Source organism: Callithrix jacchus, chromosome 15, assembly GCF_049354715.1.
Source record: "Callithrix jacchus isolate 240 chromosome 15, calJac240_pri, whole genome shotgun sequence".
Taxonomy (NCBI): domain Eukaryota; kingdom Metazoa; phylum Chordata; class Mammalia; order Primates; family Cebidae; genus Callithrix; species Callithrix jacchus.
The window spans coordinates 38,764,255-38,784,418 of record NC_133516.1 but is presented as its reverse complement, the minus strand read 5'-3'; the positions used below and the strand labels follow the sequence as shown (position 1 = coordinate 38,784,418).

Sequence of the window (20,164 nt, the reverse complement as noted above, 5' to 3'; positions counted from 1 at the left end):
CAGTGTCTCACTGAAGCCTTTGAGTAACATTGTGAAATCTACACTGTTATCCTCAATTTATACATGACTGAACTATGGCTTGGGGGAGGTTCAGTAACTGAGCTCTGGTAATTCAGAGACTCTCAGCCAATATTCCTCAAAACCCATACTTTCCTCCCTGCACTGTAATTGTGCACTGCATCGGAAAGATATATTGAGATAAGGGGTATGGACTCAGGTTACTTCTTTATTTGGAAAGGCAAAAAATATATTTTTTCTTGTTGACCTGGTGGGTGAAAATTTCAGGTGGTGCTGATGTGGAATTTGGCATCTCATTCTCTGTGAATTCACTTTAGGAGCTGTGTGAAGAGATTTCCTAGCCAAACCTCACGATCATGAGACTGTATCCTACACCCCCTGCCCTTGGTAGGTCAGCTTCCTCTCTGGATCCTGTGATAATCCGTCAGCATGCCTCTGCCCCAGGGCCAGTGTATATCAGAGTACCCTGGCTCTGGCCTCTGACTCAACTATGCAGGGTGAAGGAGAATGGCTATGGGAACAGGCTCTACTGATACATGGGGAGTGATGCTGAGCATATTCTGAACTCATGCTTGCCACTCAAGTAATGATTTGTGTGTACTCAGTGATGTAAGGTAGGTCTTGCATCCCTATTTTACAGATGAGGAATCTGAGATTCAGAGATGCTAAGACACTTTCTCAAGATCATACAGTTTGAAAGTGATCGGGCCAGGATTGCAACCAGACAGGCTGTCTCCAGATTCTGGGCTGTTACACTCTATACTATACTCCCACAGGTTCATCCAAGGAGATTATTCTATGCTGTTGGATAGGTACAAATGAACACATATGAAAATTATGGTATATAATACGAACATGAACACCCAGGAAGCCTCCCTACCCCACCTGAGACAGTTACCAATCCCGTTGATGTTACACATGAGTGCTTCTCAGTCTGTTTCTTCTCCTGAGTTATGATAATCATGCCCTTGAACCTTATCTAAGTGAAATGATGTTGTATATATTCTCTATTTTTACTTCTTCCATTCAATATTCTTTTAAGATAAATTCCTGTTGCATGTAGCTGTCATTTGTTCTTTTGCACAATAATCTAATATCCCATTACATGCATATGTAATAATTTATCTGTTTTCCTGTTGATGGATTATTTCTAGTTTTTGCTGTTAGGAATAGTGCTGCACTGAATGTTCTTGTGTCTGTTGTGCTTGTGTACAAGTATTTCTTTAGGGCAGGGGCCTGCAAACTTTTTCTTTAAAGTGCCAGATAGTAAATATTTTAGATTTCATGGGTCATATGGTGTCTGTTACTTGACTCTGCAATTGTATTACAAAAGTAGCAATAGACAATATATAAGGCTGGGTGTGGTGGCTCATTCCTGTAATCCCAGCACTTTGGGAAGCCAAGGCAGGAGGATCACTTGAGGTCACGAGTTCAAGACCAGCCTGGGCAAGATGGAGAAACCCTGTCTCTACTAAAAATACAAAAATTTGCCAGGCATGGTGGCACATGTCTGTAGTTCAAGCTACTTTGGAGGCTGAGCCATGAATCTGGGAGGTGGAGGCTGCAGTGAGCTGAGATCACACCACAGCACTCCAGCCTGTGCCACAGAGTGAGACTTTGTCTCAAAAAAAAAAAAAAAAAAAGACAATATATAAATGAGTATGGCTGTGTTCCAATAAAACTTTATTTACAAAAGCAGGCAAAAGATTAGATTTGGCCCCTAGACCATAGTTTGTCATCCCCTGCTTCAGGTGTGTACCTAAGGGTAAAATTTCTGGGTGAGGATATGCGGTTAGTTCTTGCATGATTGCATTAGTTGACTTGCAGCAACTGTGTTAGGAGTTCTTATTGATCTACATTTTAGTCAGTACTTTTTATGGTTATTTATTTTTGCTGCTGCTATTATTATTATAGTGCATGTGTGTGTGTATGTGTTTGGCTAAGAGAGTGTGGGGTATAAAATGCTTTCTAATTTTGGCTTCCACACGGCTCATATGGTTTTCTGATTACTAATAAGATTGAACATCTTTTCATATGTTTATTGGCTGATTGCATTTTCTCTTCTTTGAAATTCCTGCTCATTTCTTTAGTGCATTTTTCTATTAACTGTTGGTATTTTTTTTATTGAATTGTAGGAATTCTATGTGATTCTTGATAAATTTTTTTGTCATTTGAACATATTGCAAACATCATCTCTCAACTGTGGATTGTTTTTTCATTCTTTTTATAGTGTCTTTTCTTGAACAGAAATTCCTAATTTTAACATTGTCAAATTTACTACTCTTCTTTTTATGGCTATATTTTTTGTGCCCTTTTAATAAGGAAACAGCTTTCTAATTTTTAATAATTTATAGATTCTTTTGGGTTTTCTAAATAGGAAACCACATAATACAGTTGATGATATTAGACCTTTTCTTCTTTTCAATTATTATTTTTTCTCCTTATTTTCGGGTTTTATTGTCCTAACTTAAGCCTCCAGGAGAATACTGATTCAACATTCTACAAGTGATGCTGATAATGGCATAATTTTATGCCTCATTTTAAGGAGAATGCTTCTAATATTTACTATTACGTTTGCAGCAGAGATACTCTGTAAGTTAAAAAAATTCTCTTTATTCCTAGTTTGTAATGAGTTTTAGAAAACACTAAGACTATATCTTGAGCTGATTGTAATTATTTTTATCCTTTACTCTGTTAATGTTATTCGCAGAATACGTTGACTAATGCTGAACTATCCTCTAATTCCCATTAGAAACACATCTTGGACATGATGTATTACCTTTTTAATATACTCCTGTATTTCACTTGCTAATAACACTCATTGTCTAAGTGTGAAGTTTGGCCTAGAAGTTACCTTTCTTTTATAGATCATGCCTAGCTTTGGTGTCAAGATGACCAAGTCTCACAGAATGAATTGGGGGAGAGTTTCGTCTTTCCATTTATCTGAAAGTTAATTGGAATCATCTGGGCTTTCTTTGCAGGAAGAGTTTTAAAATTGTGACTCAATTTAATAGCTACAGAACTCTTTAGGATTTCTGTTTCTTCTGGAGTCAGATTGTGTAAGATATGACTAGTAGTTTGTCCATTTTCTTCACATTTCAAAATTTATTGGCCCAAACTTAACAGTATTTTCATATCATCTTTTAAATATTTTCTATGTGTATTCATTTCTAAAGAGGTTTGTTTTATTAGTCATTTCAAAGAATCAACATTTTGCTTTGTGGATTATCTCCATTGTGTCTTCGTTCACTAGTTTTCTCTTTTCTCATGCCTCATCTATTATATTTCACTTTAAATACTGTATTTTTCATTGCTGTACATTTTTATTCTTTTTCAGATCTGGTTGATAATTTTGGAGAGCTACTTTTCCATGCTGATTCTTCAATTCTCTATTTCTTCTATAACATTTATTTATTTTCTTAAACATTTCAAAAATACCTTATATTCTGCATATGGCCATCATTCAAGGGAGTTTCCTTGTGTCCATGGTAATTTTTTATTGCAAGCTTGTATTTCATTAATCTGAATTTTTTGGACTCCTGAGGTCTTTTGTTCTCTGCCTCATCACCTCCCCCAGTCCTTGTCCTTCCACCCCTGCTGCCTCGCCCCCAAACAAGGATTTGCATTTGCATATGTAAGGCGCCAGGGGGCACTAACCTACTTTGGGCCACTAAATTCCTCTGCAAATGTGGGCTTGCTGGGAGAATCTCAGTTCCCTGGCTTCAGTGAGCCCCAGTTCACTCTCTCAAGCTCAGTTCTTGGATTGACATTTGCTCCTTACAGGAAGAGGAAGAGACACCAGAGTGTTCTCTCTTCCAGCGCCTCCCTTGGAGATTTCCCTTACTTCCTTATAAGCTCAGCTGTGCTTTGAAAAGTATATTTGCTTTTATCTAGCTGTAGTGTTGAAGAGGGCCTATCAGAAAATGCAGTCTCCAGGAAGCCTAGAAACAGAAGTCTTTATAACCTCCTTCATTGTCCTGGGATGGTATCCTATAGCTGCATGTTTAAAACTGGGAATGAATTGGACACACCAAGCTATTTATCTCCCCTTCCATTTGCCTATTTTTAATGCACAGATTAGTCTTTTTAAGCTTTTTCCCCTTTTTTAAGTGGAGATGGGGCTAGTCTTTATTATTTGGGGGAGACTTTATGCTACTAAGTTTGAAAAAGGCTAAATAGGATTGAGTTAAAGTCCAGGTATCGGGATAAATGTGATGCATTCTGTTTGTGCTCCTAGCAAAGTGACCGCAGAGAGCAGTCTGGATTCCCATTGTCACAGTTGCTTTACTTTCCCCCAGGGTATCTGTCCGGTGGCAGACAATGGAGAATGGATTTTGCCTTTTGAGTTTTGAATTTCTGCAGACAACTAGAGAATGATCCCAGAAACAGGGTGGCGAGTAAAAAACTTTCTAAGCCCTCATTCATCCACAGACTCACTTTGCTTTTGAAGAGAATTAGCTGTTTTGCCATAAGTGCTAAGCTGTGCTGTAAGTGCTAAGTTGACAGCAGTTTCACTGGGACTCAGGCAAGATATTGAATTACCTGGTAATGTCCTTTCCTAATGCAAGTGGACATCAGAAGGTCTCTCTCCTTCTGATGTGCAGTGGAATGGAAGCTACAGAGAGAATGACTGAAGCTTTCAGAAGTTGAGACTGCAGTGATGACTAGCAGATTCCAAAGAGATGGCTCTAGAATGCAGCCATGCAAATTTTGGTTTGTAGGCACTTTCTGTAAATAACAAGATGAAATGAATACTTTAGTGGAGTTTGGGTGACTGTCTTAAAACAAATGTGTTTTCATAGTTGGGAAAGCGTAGATGGTTTGGTTTGAAGGAACAGAATAATCTGGAGGAGAAAATTGAAAACTATAGTTTTTCTTACCTTTGACTCATAGAGAAGGTGTTGTGGCTTTGCTGGAGCATTCACTTGTATTGTATTCTGGTCCTTTAGAGCTGGTTTTTATTGAGTATGTCTTCTAATCCCTACACAGTTTAATTCTAAGGACTTAGAAAGGAAGTCTTAAATAAATTGTCCTTGGGGGATTCCATGTGATTTAACTACTGGATAGGACCCAGTGACATGGAAGTGAAGTGACTTGGGTTATCTTTCTTCATCCTTGTCAGAGACACCATGGCCATTTCTTACGTTGTCAAAGTGTAGAGCTATCCACTTTTGGTCTACTCTTAGGGTTATTGAAATACACACCAGGATGGAGTCCAGGATCCCAGAAATGTAGATTCTGGCTCTGTCAGCGTGTTTCTGCTCTTCGGCCTGTCATTTAATCTGTGTGGATACAATTTTCTTGTTTATAAAATGAGGTTAACAAGCCAATTTTAAAGGTTTCTTTGAGTTCTGAATGTTCCTATTCCCTGACAGCAGGTGGTTTATGTCTTTCAGAATATTGTTTTTTTGTTGCTATTGTCACTGCAGCATATCCTAAGCCTATCCTGATTGATGTCTTAATCTGCATGTGGTACTTTCTAGAGCTTTATATGTTTTAACTAATTTAATTGTCATTTAATCCTCATTAAATGACTTATCATCATTATATTTAATGATTCCAAGGTAGTAGGAATTAATACTCTCCTCCTTATACAAATGAGAAAACTGAGGCACAGAAAGGCCATCAATTTCTATGTATTATTGCTCTTACTGTATTTTATAATTGAAATTGTCTATTTTAAATATGTAATGGAGATGAAAATCTGGTAAATGATTTTTTTTTAAAGAGATGGAGTCTCCCTATGTTGCCTAGGCTGGTCTTGAACTCATGGGCTCAAGTGATACTCCTGCCTCAGCCTCCTGAGTAGCTGGGACTATAGGCATATGCCACTGTGCCCAGCTTGGTAAATGATTTTTGAAACTTGATTGAGTTGAATTGCTAAAAAGTAGAACAATGAGAAAGAATAGAGTGGGAGGGGTAGAGAGGAAGGGAATGGAAGGATGGATAAGATTACTTCATATCCCCTCCCTGTCTTCAAGTAAGTAAAGCAGAAGAATGATTAAGGATCTACAAGTTATGTATTTTCCTGAAAAACCCCTTTTGTAGGAACAAGATTCCTATATTATTTTGAATATCTTAAAATTAAAAGAAAATGAAAACTAAATATAAACATGGATTAGAGAAAATTTTGAACACTAAATTTTATGCTGATTATGAGACTGCTTTGTCATGCTGAAGTCATTTAGTAACTAACAATGTGATCACCTGAAATACAGATTTTGCTTCTTAATAAATGTACAGCCTGCAAACATCCGTTACAACCATGCTGTTTCTCGTTAGGATGGCTAATTCTTTCTTTTTAAATAGATATGGGGTCTTGCTACATTGCCCAGGTTGGTCTTGAGCTCCTGGCCTCAAGTGATCCTCCCATCTTGATCTCCCAAAGTGCTGGGATTACAGGTATGATCCACTGTGCCCAGCCAAGATGGCTAATTCTTATTTTTGAGAATTTCTGTATCTGATATAAATGCCTACCTGTCTGCTTTTACTACCTCTCACATCCCCATTCTTTTTTCCAGCTATCTTAAAGTATTTGTGCCAATTCAGAGGCCAATCATGTCATGGTTTAAACATGGGCATTGGGCTCAAAGTGTCTGGATGAACACCTGTGGCTGTGCCACTTACCTAGCTGGTTGACCGTGAGCAGGTTACTTAAGTACTTTGTGTCCCCATTTTCTTACACATTAAGTGGAGATCATAACCGTTGCTACCTTTTAGGGTAGTTCTGAGGATTAAGACACTGTAGGACCATGCATGGCATTTGGTATTATCAGTAATATCTAGATTTTTGCTTTTACTGTCTCTTAACAGATCCGGCCTGTCTTTACCTCTTGGCTTTTACAGCTTCTCTTCTCTTTTCATCATTCTTCACAGGGATGCTCACATTTCCACTTGTTTTGAGATGTTTCCCTACATGCCCCTAGCCTGGGTTTCCTCCTCTCTGCACTTCTAGCTACCTGGCTATGATTTCTGTTGTAACCCTTATGACTTAGTGTTACTATTGGTTTACTTGTCCACATCACTGTGAACGTGGACTATTTTTTTCTTTTCTTTTTTTTTTTTCTGTATTTTAAGAGTATGAGGGAGATACTCGGTAACTGTGTATTAAATGGATAAATGGACCAATTTTCCCTCCATTTCTCTCTCCTCCCCTTCTTCTTTCCTGCTTTTCTTCCTTCTTATCTTCCTTTATTTCTTTTTTTTTTTTTTTTTTTTTTGAGACGGAGTTTCGCTCTTGTTACCCAGGCTGGAGTGCAATGGCGCAATCTCGGCTCACCGCAACCTCCGCCTCCTGGGTTCAGGCAATTCTCCTGCCTCAGCCTCCCGAGTAGCTGGGATTACAGGCACACGCCACCATGCCCAGCTAATTTTTTGTATTTTTAGTAGAGACGGGGTTTCACCATGTTGACCAGGATGATCTCGATCTCTTGACCTCGTGATCCACCCGTCTCGGCCTCCCAAAGTGCTGGGATTACACGCTTGAGCCACCGTGCCCGGCCATCTTCCTTTATTTCTATTATCCTTCCACCCTCTTGTTGCTCTCAAACCTGGCACTTGCCACCTTATCTTCATTATTGCTCACAGGAACCCTATGGTAGGCATTATGGTGATTCCCCATTGTGTAGATGTGGGGACAAAGGATCAGAGCAATAGGCAATGTATACATTCAAAGGAGCAGCTCCCTCACAGAGGTGTCCTTCCAATGTTGCTGTTTCTGTTCAAAGCATTTGGCAGTTTTTCTTTGGAATTCCCTTCTGGCTGGTTTACGAATTGTAAGAAAACCAATCTTATTTTTGGTCACTCTCAGAAAAGATAATTTCCTTTCTGACCATCCCAATTCATGATGTTTGACTCCAGATAAACTTGGATCATCTCAGAAATCGAAGCCACCTTCAAAGGACAAAGATTTGCCATGATCAAGAATATTTAAATGACAGCTGGTTACAGTGGCTCACAACTGTAGTCCCAGCACTTTGGGAGGCTGAGGAAGGTGGATCACTTGAGCTCAGGAGTTTGAGACCCACCTGGGCAACATGGTGATACCTCATCTCTACAAAAAATACAAAAATTAGCTGAGTGTGGTGGCGTGCACCTGTAGTCCCAGCTACTTGGGAGGCTGAGATGGGTCTTGAACCCAGGAGGTAGAGGTTACAGTGAGCCAAGATCATGCCACTGCATTCTAGCCTGGGGGACAGAGTGAGATTCTATCTCAAAAAAAAAATATATATGTATGTATATGTATATATACATATATAAAAAATGACTCAAAGACAGTTGCCAAAGCACTCTTTCAAGAGCCTTATCCACAGCTGCATCCCTGGGCTGAAGGCTACAGATACTCCTGTGGACTGTGTTCTAATGTGATTTGAGGATAGCAGGCTGGTGGAGGAAGGTTAGATTACTTTATAGTCCCACTTTATGTTTTTTATGACATCTTTGTTGATATATAATTTATATACATACAATTCACTCATTTACAGTGTGAAATTCATTGGTTTTAGTATAGCCACAAAGTGGTGCAACAGACACCCCTATTTAACTTGAGAACATTTTATCATCTCAGAAGATACCCCACACCCTTTAGAGTCCCCCAATTCTCTCCACACCCCCCAGCAATCAATAATTTATTTTCTGTCTATGAATATGTTTATTCTGGATATACCATCAGTAGAATCATGAAATATGTAGTCTTTTGTGACCGGTTTCTTTCTCAAGGTATAATATTTTCAGGTTTATCCATGTTGTCCTGTATGACAGCACTTCATTCCTTTTTACAGCTGAATAATATTTCATTAAATTGATATACTAGATTTTATTTACCCATTCATCACTTGATTGACAAATGGATTGTTAACACTTGTTGACTAAAATGAATGTTGCTGCTATGAATATTTATGTATGAGTCAGCTGATAAATGGATACATAAAGTATGGTATATTCATTCAATGGAATATTATTCAGCCATAAAAAGGAATGAAGTACAGATACATACTACCACATGGATAAACCTTGGAAACATGCTAAGTGAAGAAAACCACTTATTGAGTGATATTGATATGAAAGGTCCAGAATAGGCATAAAGACAGAAAGTAAATTAGTGGTTACCCCCTGAGGACAGGGAGGGAGATGGGAATTGACTGCTAAGGGCATGAGGTATCTTTTTGAGGTAATGTTCAAAAATGTATTGTGTTGATGATTGCACAACTTTGTATGTTACACTTTACAGAGGAGTATTGTATTAAAAATGTATCATCTCCGTCATTAAGTACATATTAGTTTCTTTCTCTGCATTCAATACCCTGTGAGGCACTGTAGTATACAGATGTGGAGGAGAGTATATGTTCCCTATGCTCTAAGAATTTGTCAATGGACATTCATAATTGGGAATATGAATTGGATACCCAGAAAAAAAATATAATCAAGATAGTGCATCACCCAGTGCTAGTTTCTGGGTTTAGGCCACACTCAGAAAGATCTCAATACCTCTGAGTGTCAGCTATAGGAATTCAGAAAGGTTTCAAAATATTGACTGGTCCAATATTCATATAATTTAGATATAGTATTACCCATGCCTTACAATACTGTGAGTTCCCTGTGGGAGGAGCTATGTCTTATGTCCCTCTTGATTCCTGTGCTTAGCATTGTGTTCATTCCACAAGCAGGATCATATGTTTGGCAAATAAATAGCTGCTGTCTTGGAAGCCTCTTGGCTTGTCCATAGGGATAGAAAAGACTTAAGGCTTGTGGTTGCCTCCTCTGACCAGGCTGGGGGTTTGTCCTATGGGGAAAGGTATTGCTGAATTCACCAACTATCTTCAAGCATGGGTGCCTTTTCTCACATCTGATAACTGTTTTCTTTGTCTGGTGCGTTCACTCTGACATTGCTTAAAATGGTGATCCAAAATAACAGGTGCTTCCCTCTCTGGTAATATGTTCAAGACTTTGGGTTTCTGGGTCAGTGAGATTTAGGAAAACAAAAGTGAAATAAACTCACATTTGGTCTTTGTTTTTTTTTCATGTCTATCAAATGTCAATGCTATAAATTCTGTGTAGCTTATGGGTCTTTGCCGTAATTAGAATTTTTTTTCTTTTTTTTTTCTTCTTTCTTCTGTGAAGGTACTTTATGTTGATTAAGTTCTTTATGTTAAATATCCTTTGCTTGCACTGAACTTTTCTTTGTGTTGATTTTTTGCTTCAATTTTTTTTCATTTCCCATGCTGTTCAGTTACTGGATGCCAGAAGAACCAAGGTTTGTCCACTCTTTGCAGCTTGTTTGTTCTGCTGTGCACAGCCTCACCTCCTTGCGTGTTTGAGTGTGTTTGTCTGTGCCTGCATTTATTCCCTTTTGCTTGCAGATGCAGTAATCCTGTTTACTAAACCTGTTCACAGCTTGATTTGTAAAAAATAAAGTCCTTGTTTGTGTCTACTTGTAGTGGATGCTATTATTTTCATTTTTAAATCAACACACATTGATCGTGGAAAATAATGGATAGTACAATAAAGAATACCTTAGGAAACAAGGAATACTGAGTCTGGAGCGTTCTGGGCATAAAAAAGGTGTGTTTGTGAAAGTTTCCCTCTAACCTTTTCCACTTCCTAAATTAAAACGCTGTAGATGTATAATTTCCCTTGTGATTGACACTAATCTATTGTTTCTGTGTCTGTGTGCATTTCTCTTCTCCCAAGACATTCAGAAAGCATCACTGAATTAATCTACCCCTCTCCATATGCTGTCCCATGCTTCTGAAGTCACCGTGAAGGAATTCATGGCTGGCCCTCCGGACCTCATGATTAACATTCCATCTTCATAGTGTGGTGGCAGCAAATGGAACCTGACATTTTCATTGACTTTTTTTTTCTTCTGTCTCCTCTCCCACTCCATCTTTCTCATTGCAGCACCTACAGTTGACAATCCAGGCCCTTCAAGATGAGCTGCGAACCCAGAGAGACCTCAACCACCTCCTTCAGCAAGAGAGTGGCAACCGAGGAGCAGAGCACTTCACCATCGAGCTGACTGAGGAGAACTTCAGGCGGCTCCAAGCCGAACATGACAGGCAGGCTAAGGAGCTGTTCCTTTTGAGAAAGACATTAGAGGAAATGGAGCTGAGAATTGAAACACAGAAACAAACCCTCAACGCCCGAGATGAGTCGATTAAAAAACTTCTTGAGATGTTGCAAAGTAAAGGCTTGCCGTCCAAAAGCCTGGAGGATGACAATGAGCGAACGCGGAGGATGGCAGAGGCTGAGTCTCAGGTCAGCCACTTGGAAGTGATTTTAGACCAGAAAGAGAAGGAAAACATACATCTTAGAGAGGTAAGCGCATTCACTGTATTTTCCCAAAGCCTTAATTTATAAGTGAAAATATGTTATCAAGTTATTTTCACAGGTTGGAAGATAACTACATACTTAAAAATATTCACTTTGTCATCTGCTTTATGACCTTTCTGCCAGCTTAAGACCATTAAAGAGGAATTTTGTATTAGTCTTTGCTCACTGCACATACATTCCATTATTATTCAGCACTTATCCAGGATCCAAGCATATGCAGGACATATCAACTCTAAGGTGGTTTACAATTGCTTTCCCACAGGTGGCTGTGGTTTCAGTCTTTTAGGTATGGTACTATTAAGTTTAGTTGTTTATCAAATATCACCTCTCTAAAGGAAAAAATTGATTAGCAACACAATGACCCTAAATATTTTTATTACTGAATTAGGGATGGGATTTGCAGAAAGTAAAGCATATGGGTGTTTCTGGGAAAGAACGATAAAATGCACAGACCAATTTTGAATGTTTAGGGTTAAGATAATTTTTGTCTGTGTTTACATTCATCCAGGACAGAGTATTACAGGTTTTCTGAGTATGTGTTTTGCTTTTAGTGGATTAAATCATTTGAAGTCCTTCAGAGGCAGTCTCTCTGGCCTTTTACCACCATTCAGTATTGGGATGCTTATGTATCTGAGAATATGTGGTTGGGTAGAGCTTAGAAAAAATGTGGATGACTGCCAAGGTTTGAAATTTTGATAGTAGTTCCTTGCCACTGTGGTGGTTATGGACCTTAAAAGTATCATGCAGACAAAACTGCTGTAGGGAGACATGGATCACAGAGAAAACAGCAAGCAATAAAATGACATTATATGTGTTTTCAAACTATTCTATAGCGATAAACAAAAATTCCAGAAGATATTTGCTTCTAGATAAAACTAGATTTCTTGACATTATACCTGTTCAGATGGCAGTGCTTCTTGTGAGTCACTTGTTTGGTTGGTCAGAAGACATTGCTTCCATCTTGGGATTTGCGAAAATGCAGATGCTCCCAAGAATTTGCTCTGATGTAGATCATATTTGCCTAGAACATATGAGCAGACTTTTGTGTCTGCAAATTTAATGTCCTCTACACTTATTCTTCCTTGTTTTATTTTAATGATATTTTAGCAATATGCTTGGGAAACCACATGGCTTGGTTTCATACTGAAATGCTTAAAGAGATATTTGGTTGGGCCTGGTCTTCCCATCCATCTTCCAAGCGGGTGAATGTGGTAAGCAGAATTCCAAGATGGCCTCCAGTGATCCCTACTGCTTGGAATTCACACACTTATATCGTCCTCTTTCTTTGAGTATTGGTTGATCCTCATAACTTGCTCCTAAATGGTAAAATATGGCAAAAGTCATGGAATATTATGTTGCTTCCATGATTAGGTTACATAAGACTGTGACTTCCATCTTCCTAGCAGACTCTATTGCTTCTTAGCTTGCATGCTTTGATGAAGCAAGCTGCCATGTGGAGAGGTCCATGTGGTAAGGAACTGAGGGTGGCCTCCAGCCAATACCCAGTAAAGAACAGAGGTACTCATTTCAACAACCACTAAGAAGGAAAACTGGTAACAACCATTAAGTGAGCTTGGAAGTGGATACTTCCCCAGTCGGGCCTTCAGATGAGATAACAGGCCCTTGGCTGATATGTTGATTGCAGGCTGTGAGAGACTGAAGCAGAGGGCCCACTTATGCTGTGCCTGGATTCCTGACCCACAGAAACTGTGAGATAATAAATGTGTATTGTTTTAAGCTGCTGAATTTTGAAGTAATTTGTTACACAGCAATAGATAACAAATACAGTAGAGCAGAAAGTAATTTTCTCCATGTCTTATTCATAGACCTCTTATGTAGTTTACAGAAGAGAGGCAATGATTACTGGCATGTTGTTACTTGCATGTAGATTAACTGTGGATTTTGAACTTTTCTTGTGTTATCTCAAAACTGCAGTTGATAGAGGGTCACTGTAGTTGGAAAAAGCTACTGTTTTATTTTGATGCTAAGGGGAGCAAGACTGTGAGGCCAGAGAAATCTCCATCTGCAGCAGCATTTCTCCATCCTTGTTGGGATTTTGTGGTCAGGGTGAAGTCCTTCTTCTGCAGTTAGATTCTGCTTGTTGATAGCACTTACTAGATGGTGCCTTATTTGGCTGCCTCCATTTAAATGAAGTTTAACACAATTACTCTTGGGTTTTCTGAGATTGGCTGGTCCTCACAATGGTCTGGTGTGGATATAGATCATGTTTAGATCCTTAAACACCAGTTTGAAAGCACAAAGAGGGGGGCACAGAAAGCGCACCCCAATACATTCAACTAGTTTCCTTGGGCATCAGACCAAAGTGAGTAGGTAGCCCTTATTTTAGCTCATCAAGAAGGGCAGAATTTGGAAAATATATCTGTACATAAAAAAAAATGTTAAACTTGAACTCAACAAACAAGTCTTCAGTTCTGAAAGGATCATTCCCAAGAGAAAGGTTGTACTGCTTTGTGAGAGCCATTTGTTAAATTCTTAGGAATCTCATGATCCTGGTGTTAAAACCACAGATAGCCTGAAATTGGTCATATTTGGCATATTTACATCATGGAAATTGGAAGATGTTACTCTTAGGGCCTACCTTCCCCATTCCCTTGCCTGTTCCAGAAAGCCTGTTTACTAGCACACCTCTGAATGAATGTCGTGAAATGTTTACTTCTAATACATCAAGAATGCACTGTGGAATCAGAATATTACTTATTGGGAGAATTATGATAATGCATGTATTAACCACTCATAGTTCCTCAAAAATTTTCAGAATAGTATTTGTGTATGTCAGCTTATGTGTTAGGCATCATGAAGAGTGCTTTACACTGATTACATTGAGTCACCTCATACGGAAGATCTGTTTTGGGATATAGCAATAATTAATAAAATTTACCTTCATGGTGCTTATATTCTATTGGAGTAAAATAGATGACAATTTTATGGCTAAATAGAGGCATGTTGTGAAGAAAAGAAGAGAATGAAGCACTAGTGATCTGGGTGGGGCTAATTTTATGTTGGGTTGTCAGCCATGTGAAGGATCTCAGAAGACTATTCCACTCAGATGGAAAGGCCCATGGCCTAGAAGGTAGGTGCTATTACTTTGCCCATTTTACCTGGGAGAACTGAGGGACAAACCCAATGTCACACTGCTAACAAATGGTGAAGCTGGTATTTGAATCAGGCTGACTCTAGAGTCTCAGCTCTTAAACCATTTTACTATGTTGTTCCATATCTTTTCTTTCTTTCTTTTTTTTTTTTTTTCAAGATGGGGTCTCACTCTGTCACCCAGGTTGGAGTACAGTGGTGCAGTCTTGGCTTACTACAACCTCTACTTCCCAGTTTCAAGTGATCCTCCCACCTCAGCCTCCTGAATAACTGGTACTACAGGCATGTGCCACCATGCCTGGCTATCTTTTTGGCATTTTTGGTAAAGATGGGGTTGCACCATGTTGCCCAGGCTAGTTTTCTGAGCTTAAGCGATCTGCCCACCTCAGCCTCCCAAAGTGTGGGATTACAGGTCTGAGCCACCACTCCTGGCCTATATCCCTATTCTAAAAGAAATCTTTCCCAGATTGTGCTTGGTATAACAGACATTTTGTGGGCTGTTGATATGTGTTATGAGAGAAAAAGGGCTGCAGTGCCAAGTGAACTTGGGGAAATGAAGGATTCCACAGAGTCTCAGTCTCAGTCTTTAATATCCAAATGTGCATTAGTCATTTCTAAGAAGGAGACCAGAGAAGGCAGAGCTTCTCAAACGTACATGACTTGCTTTTCTCTTGTTGCACTGGTGCTCTTTGTAAGACATTTTTGAAAAATGCTATGCTAGAAAATAAAAATACTTTTAATTAATGACCTACAAAATATGTAATAATAGACAAATGGTTTTTTCCCATTTCCAAATAACTGCTTATTTCCTTCATTAGTTATTTTGTAAGGCAAAGTTTATTGCAGGCGATTTCCACATTCTCTGCTGAGTTTTAGAATGTACTTCTTTGTCAGGATATTTTTTTTTTTTAGTAGAAAAATGTGTCTGACCACTTTTGTTATTAAACCAGTAAGAATAACTTAGCTTGAATAAAGAAGTTGCCTGACCTCTGTTAATATAGATGAATCTAAAACAAGATTTAAAATGTACTTGAGGTTTTAACTTCAGTGTGTTCCTGATTTCGTTTTCATTATGCACAGTTTGAGTAGGTTGGGGCTAGGCAGCGTGAGGCTGGGGAATGGAGTGCTAGTGGTTTTATGATTCATTCTCAGGCAGAGGTGGTGGACCTCACATAAACCCCATCTCCTGGCCTTGTTCAGCTTATTGTTTTAGGAGATTTGGAGTTGGCAGGAGTTACATATGGAGTGGGTTGGGTTGCGTTAGTGTCTTATTGTCTTTTGGTGGTCTGGAAAAGGCTGAGTGTGAAACCACTTCTTTGTCTGGCAGGAAACACCAACAGAAAGGTTATGATCTCAACTTATTTGGAAGACCAAAGCCATTGCCCAGGAACTACAACCGATATGCTAATATGAGCTGAAAGGTTGGCCAAAAATCAGCATTACTCACTAGCATTGTCTGATGTATTTGGATACAGGTTGATTTGATAAGACATTGTTTGATGTGATCATAGTTTACCTCATTCTATAGCTTTTTCTGCAAAGAACATATTGTTCCATGTAGAAGTTTTAGTGATGAAGTGTCTGAAAGAAACACTACTAATTTCATTAAAGAAAAGGAAATGGATTAATAGACGAGGATCCTCTTATATTTGCTCTGCTTACTATTTTCTTGACTGGTCCTTAGGAGAGAGTTAGAGGTCTTTGGATTTATCTTGCTGTAACATCTTGATTGGAAGGGATATCTGTTCTGCTGCTAATCTATTGATCTCTTGTGTTAATCCCTTCTGGCAACTTGCCCTTCTTTGGTAGCAGGGCCAGAGGAGCACCTAAGTCCTTGGAGGCCACAGTTGCTGATAACCCAGGACAAGCAAAACTGCCAGGAGACCTGGGCCTCCTCTGTGCTGGGGCTGGGCAGACAGGAGAAACAGGTAACATGAATTCTTGGCCTCCTGGTTTATTTATCCAGGTTGACGCCAGGACAGTGGGATTTCCACCAAGGCAAAAGGTCTTGCCTAGAATTTCTTGGGCTGTCAGACCTTTACTGATGGCTCAAACTTGCCCTGTATGATCTTTGCCTAAACTTCTAAATGCCCTTCCAGTCCCCCTTCTCAAAACCATATGGCTTCCTTAACACCTGCTTTTCTCTAGTTCTGCTGACCTAAGCCATGATTTTGCTGATGCAGGCATTTCTAATTCTGACTCTACACATTCAATACATTCTATTTCTACCAACAAAGCTAATTACAGAAAGTATTCTCAAACCTATAAATATGTTTTATATGCACAGTCTCTTACAAGGGCTGTTTCCTATACATATTACAGAACTTAATAATTGCTCCCTATTTTAATACAGTAAGTTTCTTACCTGATCAGTATATTCCGTCAGTATTCCCAGACCTCAGATATTGCCGGTAGATGCTCAATAATTATTGTAATAAGTGAAAAATTGGTTTAAAATACATAGAGAATTATTCTGTGGTTTATTTTGTCAATATTAGAAATGTTCATAATGGTTGGTATGAGCTCCATTTAAAGAAAAAATGTTTTCTGCATCATTGCTCTGTGTTTGGAGTAGAGGAGAAACTTTGAGAGTAGCTTTAACTGGTAGTTTTCTTTTGTTTTTTTCCAAAATATGTTGGACATCACTGAACATCCATATGGAGGATGTTGTGGGAGTATCAGTGGCAATCTTGTGGTCTTGTTTAGAGACTCAGGTAAGCAATAAGAGGAGCGGTTCAAAATTATCAAGTCTTGTTCTGTAAATACTGTTGTTATCATGCATATTACACAGATAGGAAAACAGAGGCACAGTGAGTTAAGTAATTGCCTCCAGTCACACACCACAAAAGCTGCAATCAAGACTGGAAACTGGGTAGTGTGACTCTAGAGTCTGTACCTGTCCCCATTGCATGCGACTGCTTGTTGGGGTGGTACACTGAGAGGCCTCGAATGACACCCAAATGCTGTGCAGCTTAGAGACAGGAGAGCTGACAACTGGCTTCATCCACGGTAGAGCCGGTCTTCAAGGCAGGAATAATTTTAGTACATTGGGTTGGTGGGAAAGCACAATTGGAGAAGAAATGACTGAGTCAAGTCACAGAGATGAGAACTGCAGAGGGTTTGAGGCACAGTGAGTTCGGAGCAGTTGAAACTCTGCCATTCAGTGGGGGAAGGAAATAATGCTCAGCAAATGGTTTGGGATCAGATCACTGAGAGCTCTGAGGATCAGACACAGGAAAGTGGCTTTACTCTGTAGGCTCTAGGGAGCCTTTGAAGGCATTTGGCCTGGAGAATGATGTCACCAGAGAAGATGGTCAGTTGTTGATGGGAAGAAAACTAAAGCATGGAGAGAAGTCAGGAGGATACTGTGGTTGTTCAGGTTACCAAGAGTGGGAATCTGGGTGGTGACTGTGGAAGTTGAAGGGAATGGTTGTCTCCATCTGCAGGCAGGACCTTGACAATTTAAGAACTGCGTGCTGGGAGCTTTGAGAGGGAAGAGACAGCTGCTGTAGACCTGTGGGTGGGCAGATGGTGCAGCAGTGGGCAGGCAAGGGTTGTCAGCAGGAGCAGCTGGTGTTGAGGGAAGACTTAGAATGTACTGAGTTTGATGAAATCCTGGTGGAGCTGTGCAGCCAAAGTTGGGAATGTGGACGAAGAAATGGTTGTGACGTTCTGCCGAAGTACACAAGGCATTTCTGACTATTGCTCAGTTTTATTTATTTTTTTCACACACATCTTATTGTTTGCAACCACAATGCCCCAAGGTCGGGAGCATTCTAAAACATGCTGTTTCATTTACTCCTACTAGTATTTAATGACTATAACTGAATGTTTCTCCTTTGTGCCTTTTTCCCGAGTAAGCATCTGATTTTGAATATGATATCTCTTGAGATTATGTGGAATTTTCTTTGACTGATACTAGTTTGAGACACAGATTCCCTTTGTTTTCACTGAATTCCATTTTCTCTGAGTACTCCATGCAGGATGGATGTCAATGAAACATCCAGAAAAGTGCTCTCTCTCTAATCTGACAGTGCATCTAAGAGTAGGCTGTCATAATTTTTACCCTCACATTTCTGATGACATAGAAAATATATTCCTTTCTGTTTAGTGTCATTTGCCTTATCTTTAAATTTTCATACATTCTTTAAAGTTTGAATGCTGCATGCTAATTACCCATTTTCATTTCAATGAGTATCATAGTTTGCTTTTTATAGTAACAGAGACTGGTGGAGCCTCAGGAAGACATTAGACAGAAGGCATTTTGAAACCTGCTGAGAAAAGAAAGTGACAGGGTTGGGGGTGTGGGGAGGCACCAGGGAGGAGTGAGAATATCAGGAGGTTATGCTGGGAGACGCTCTGGTTACTTCTCTTCACCCTCATCCTTTAGCTTTACCTTAGATATGATGGTGCTCTGAAAAACATTCTTTGGGTAACTGACATAATTTATCATCACCATCATCATCATGTGTTAAAACAGTGCCCTACAAATAAAACCTCAGCAGTGAGAAAGGACCCCAAGCACAGGTACTGTGAGTACGTTAGCATGTTTCATAAGCTGCAGCAATGGGAAGTTGAGACAGGCTCAGCTGTACCAAGGCCCTACCTGTTTTGAGTGGAAACATTAATACTTTACACGTGGAGGAGGCTTGGTAGTTTATAAAACACATTCCATTTTAATGATTTCCTCAGATACTTCTGGCAACCCTTAGAGGACATGGAGGCTCAGAGAAATTAAGCAGTGATGACATGTAACATTTGCTGGACACTCACTAAGGGCAGCCTGTGACAGACACTTCCCGAGGAGTGCCATTTAATTCTTCCAACGATACTCTGAACGGAACAATGGTTTTTCTGCCTCTCAGGGTGGGAAGTTGAGGCCTAGAGAGGTAATGCGACTGGCCTAGGTTCTCAGAGCACATAGCGATGGATGGATCTGGCATTCAAATTTGGACCCGCTGATTGAAGTACCTTGTACCTAACCACTTTGTGATGCTGCCAGGGATTTCAGTGTAATCCAGAGCAGACCACAGACTAGGCTTCTGGTCTTCTGATTTCTCGATCAAGGTTATTTTCTCTGTAAATGTGAAAAAGGAAAAAATGCAAAACGCTTTGATTTATTTTCTTGCCACATCTTATCAGGGCCTGTTGAATTGGTGAGTATAAGTCCCTGAGGTCATAGAGCAGTGAAAAGATTAAACAGTGCTATGTAGAAGGCAACATCAGGGCTAGGTCTTCCCATTCCATTTTTGGCTCATGAAAATGAAAGCACCTGGCCCTCCATAAATGCTTCACAAATAGGTGGATTTTTGTGAGCAGAGAATAAGGACAAATGGGTGGCACTTAGAATCAGACCTTGCCCATTTCATCAAAGTTAGCTTTATTTTGCAATTTTTTTAAACTTCATATTTTTTTTAATTTTTATTTTATATTGCATTTTAGGTTTTGGGGTACATGAGAAGAGCATGCAAGATTGTTGCATAGGTACACACATGGCAGTGTGATTTGTTGCCTTCCTCCCCATCACCTATATCTGGCATTTCTCCCCATGCTATGTCTCCCCAACTCCGCACCCCCCACTGTTCCTCCCCCGTTTCCCCCTGACAGACCCCAGTGTATGATGCTCCCCTCCCTGTGTCCATGTGTTCTCATTGTTCAACACCCACCTACGAGTGAGAACATGCAGTGTTTGATTTTCTCTTCT

At 39.6% G+C, this 20,164-nt stretch overlaps 1 protein-coding gene across 50 annotated transcripts in view; it reads left to right on the top strand.

Moving 5' to 3' along the window:
• The window catches only part of ERC2 (ELKS/RAB6-interacting/CAST family member 2), a 973,896-nt gene that overhangs the window by 162,287 nt on the left and 791,445 nt on the right, over positions 1-20,164 (top strand). For 30 of the 50 annotated variants that reach the window (XR_013527392.1, XR_013527391.1, XR_013527386.1 and 27 more), the window contains exons 3-4: positions 10,247-10,270; positions 10,918-11,334. Coding sequence is in view for 29 of the 50 variants with exons in the window: in XM_078351220.1 (XP_078207346.1) it covers positions 10,247-10,270; positions 10,918-11,334 (441 nt within the window). In the remaining 21 variants the exon portion in view is untranslated. The remainder of the gene's footprint in view (positions 1-10,246; positions 10,271-10,917; positions 11,335-20,164) is intronic. The other 20 variants (XR_013527394.1, XR_013527393.1, XR_013527389.1 and 17 more) reach the window with 1 other exon arrangement.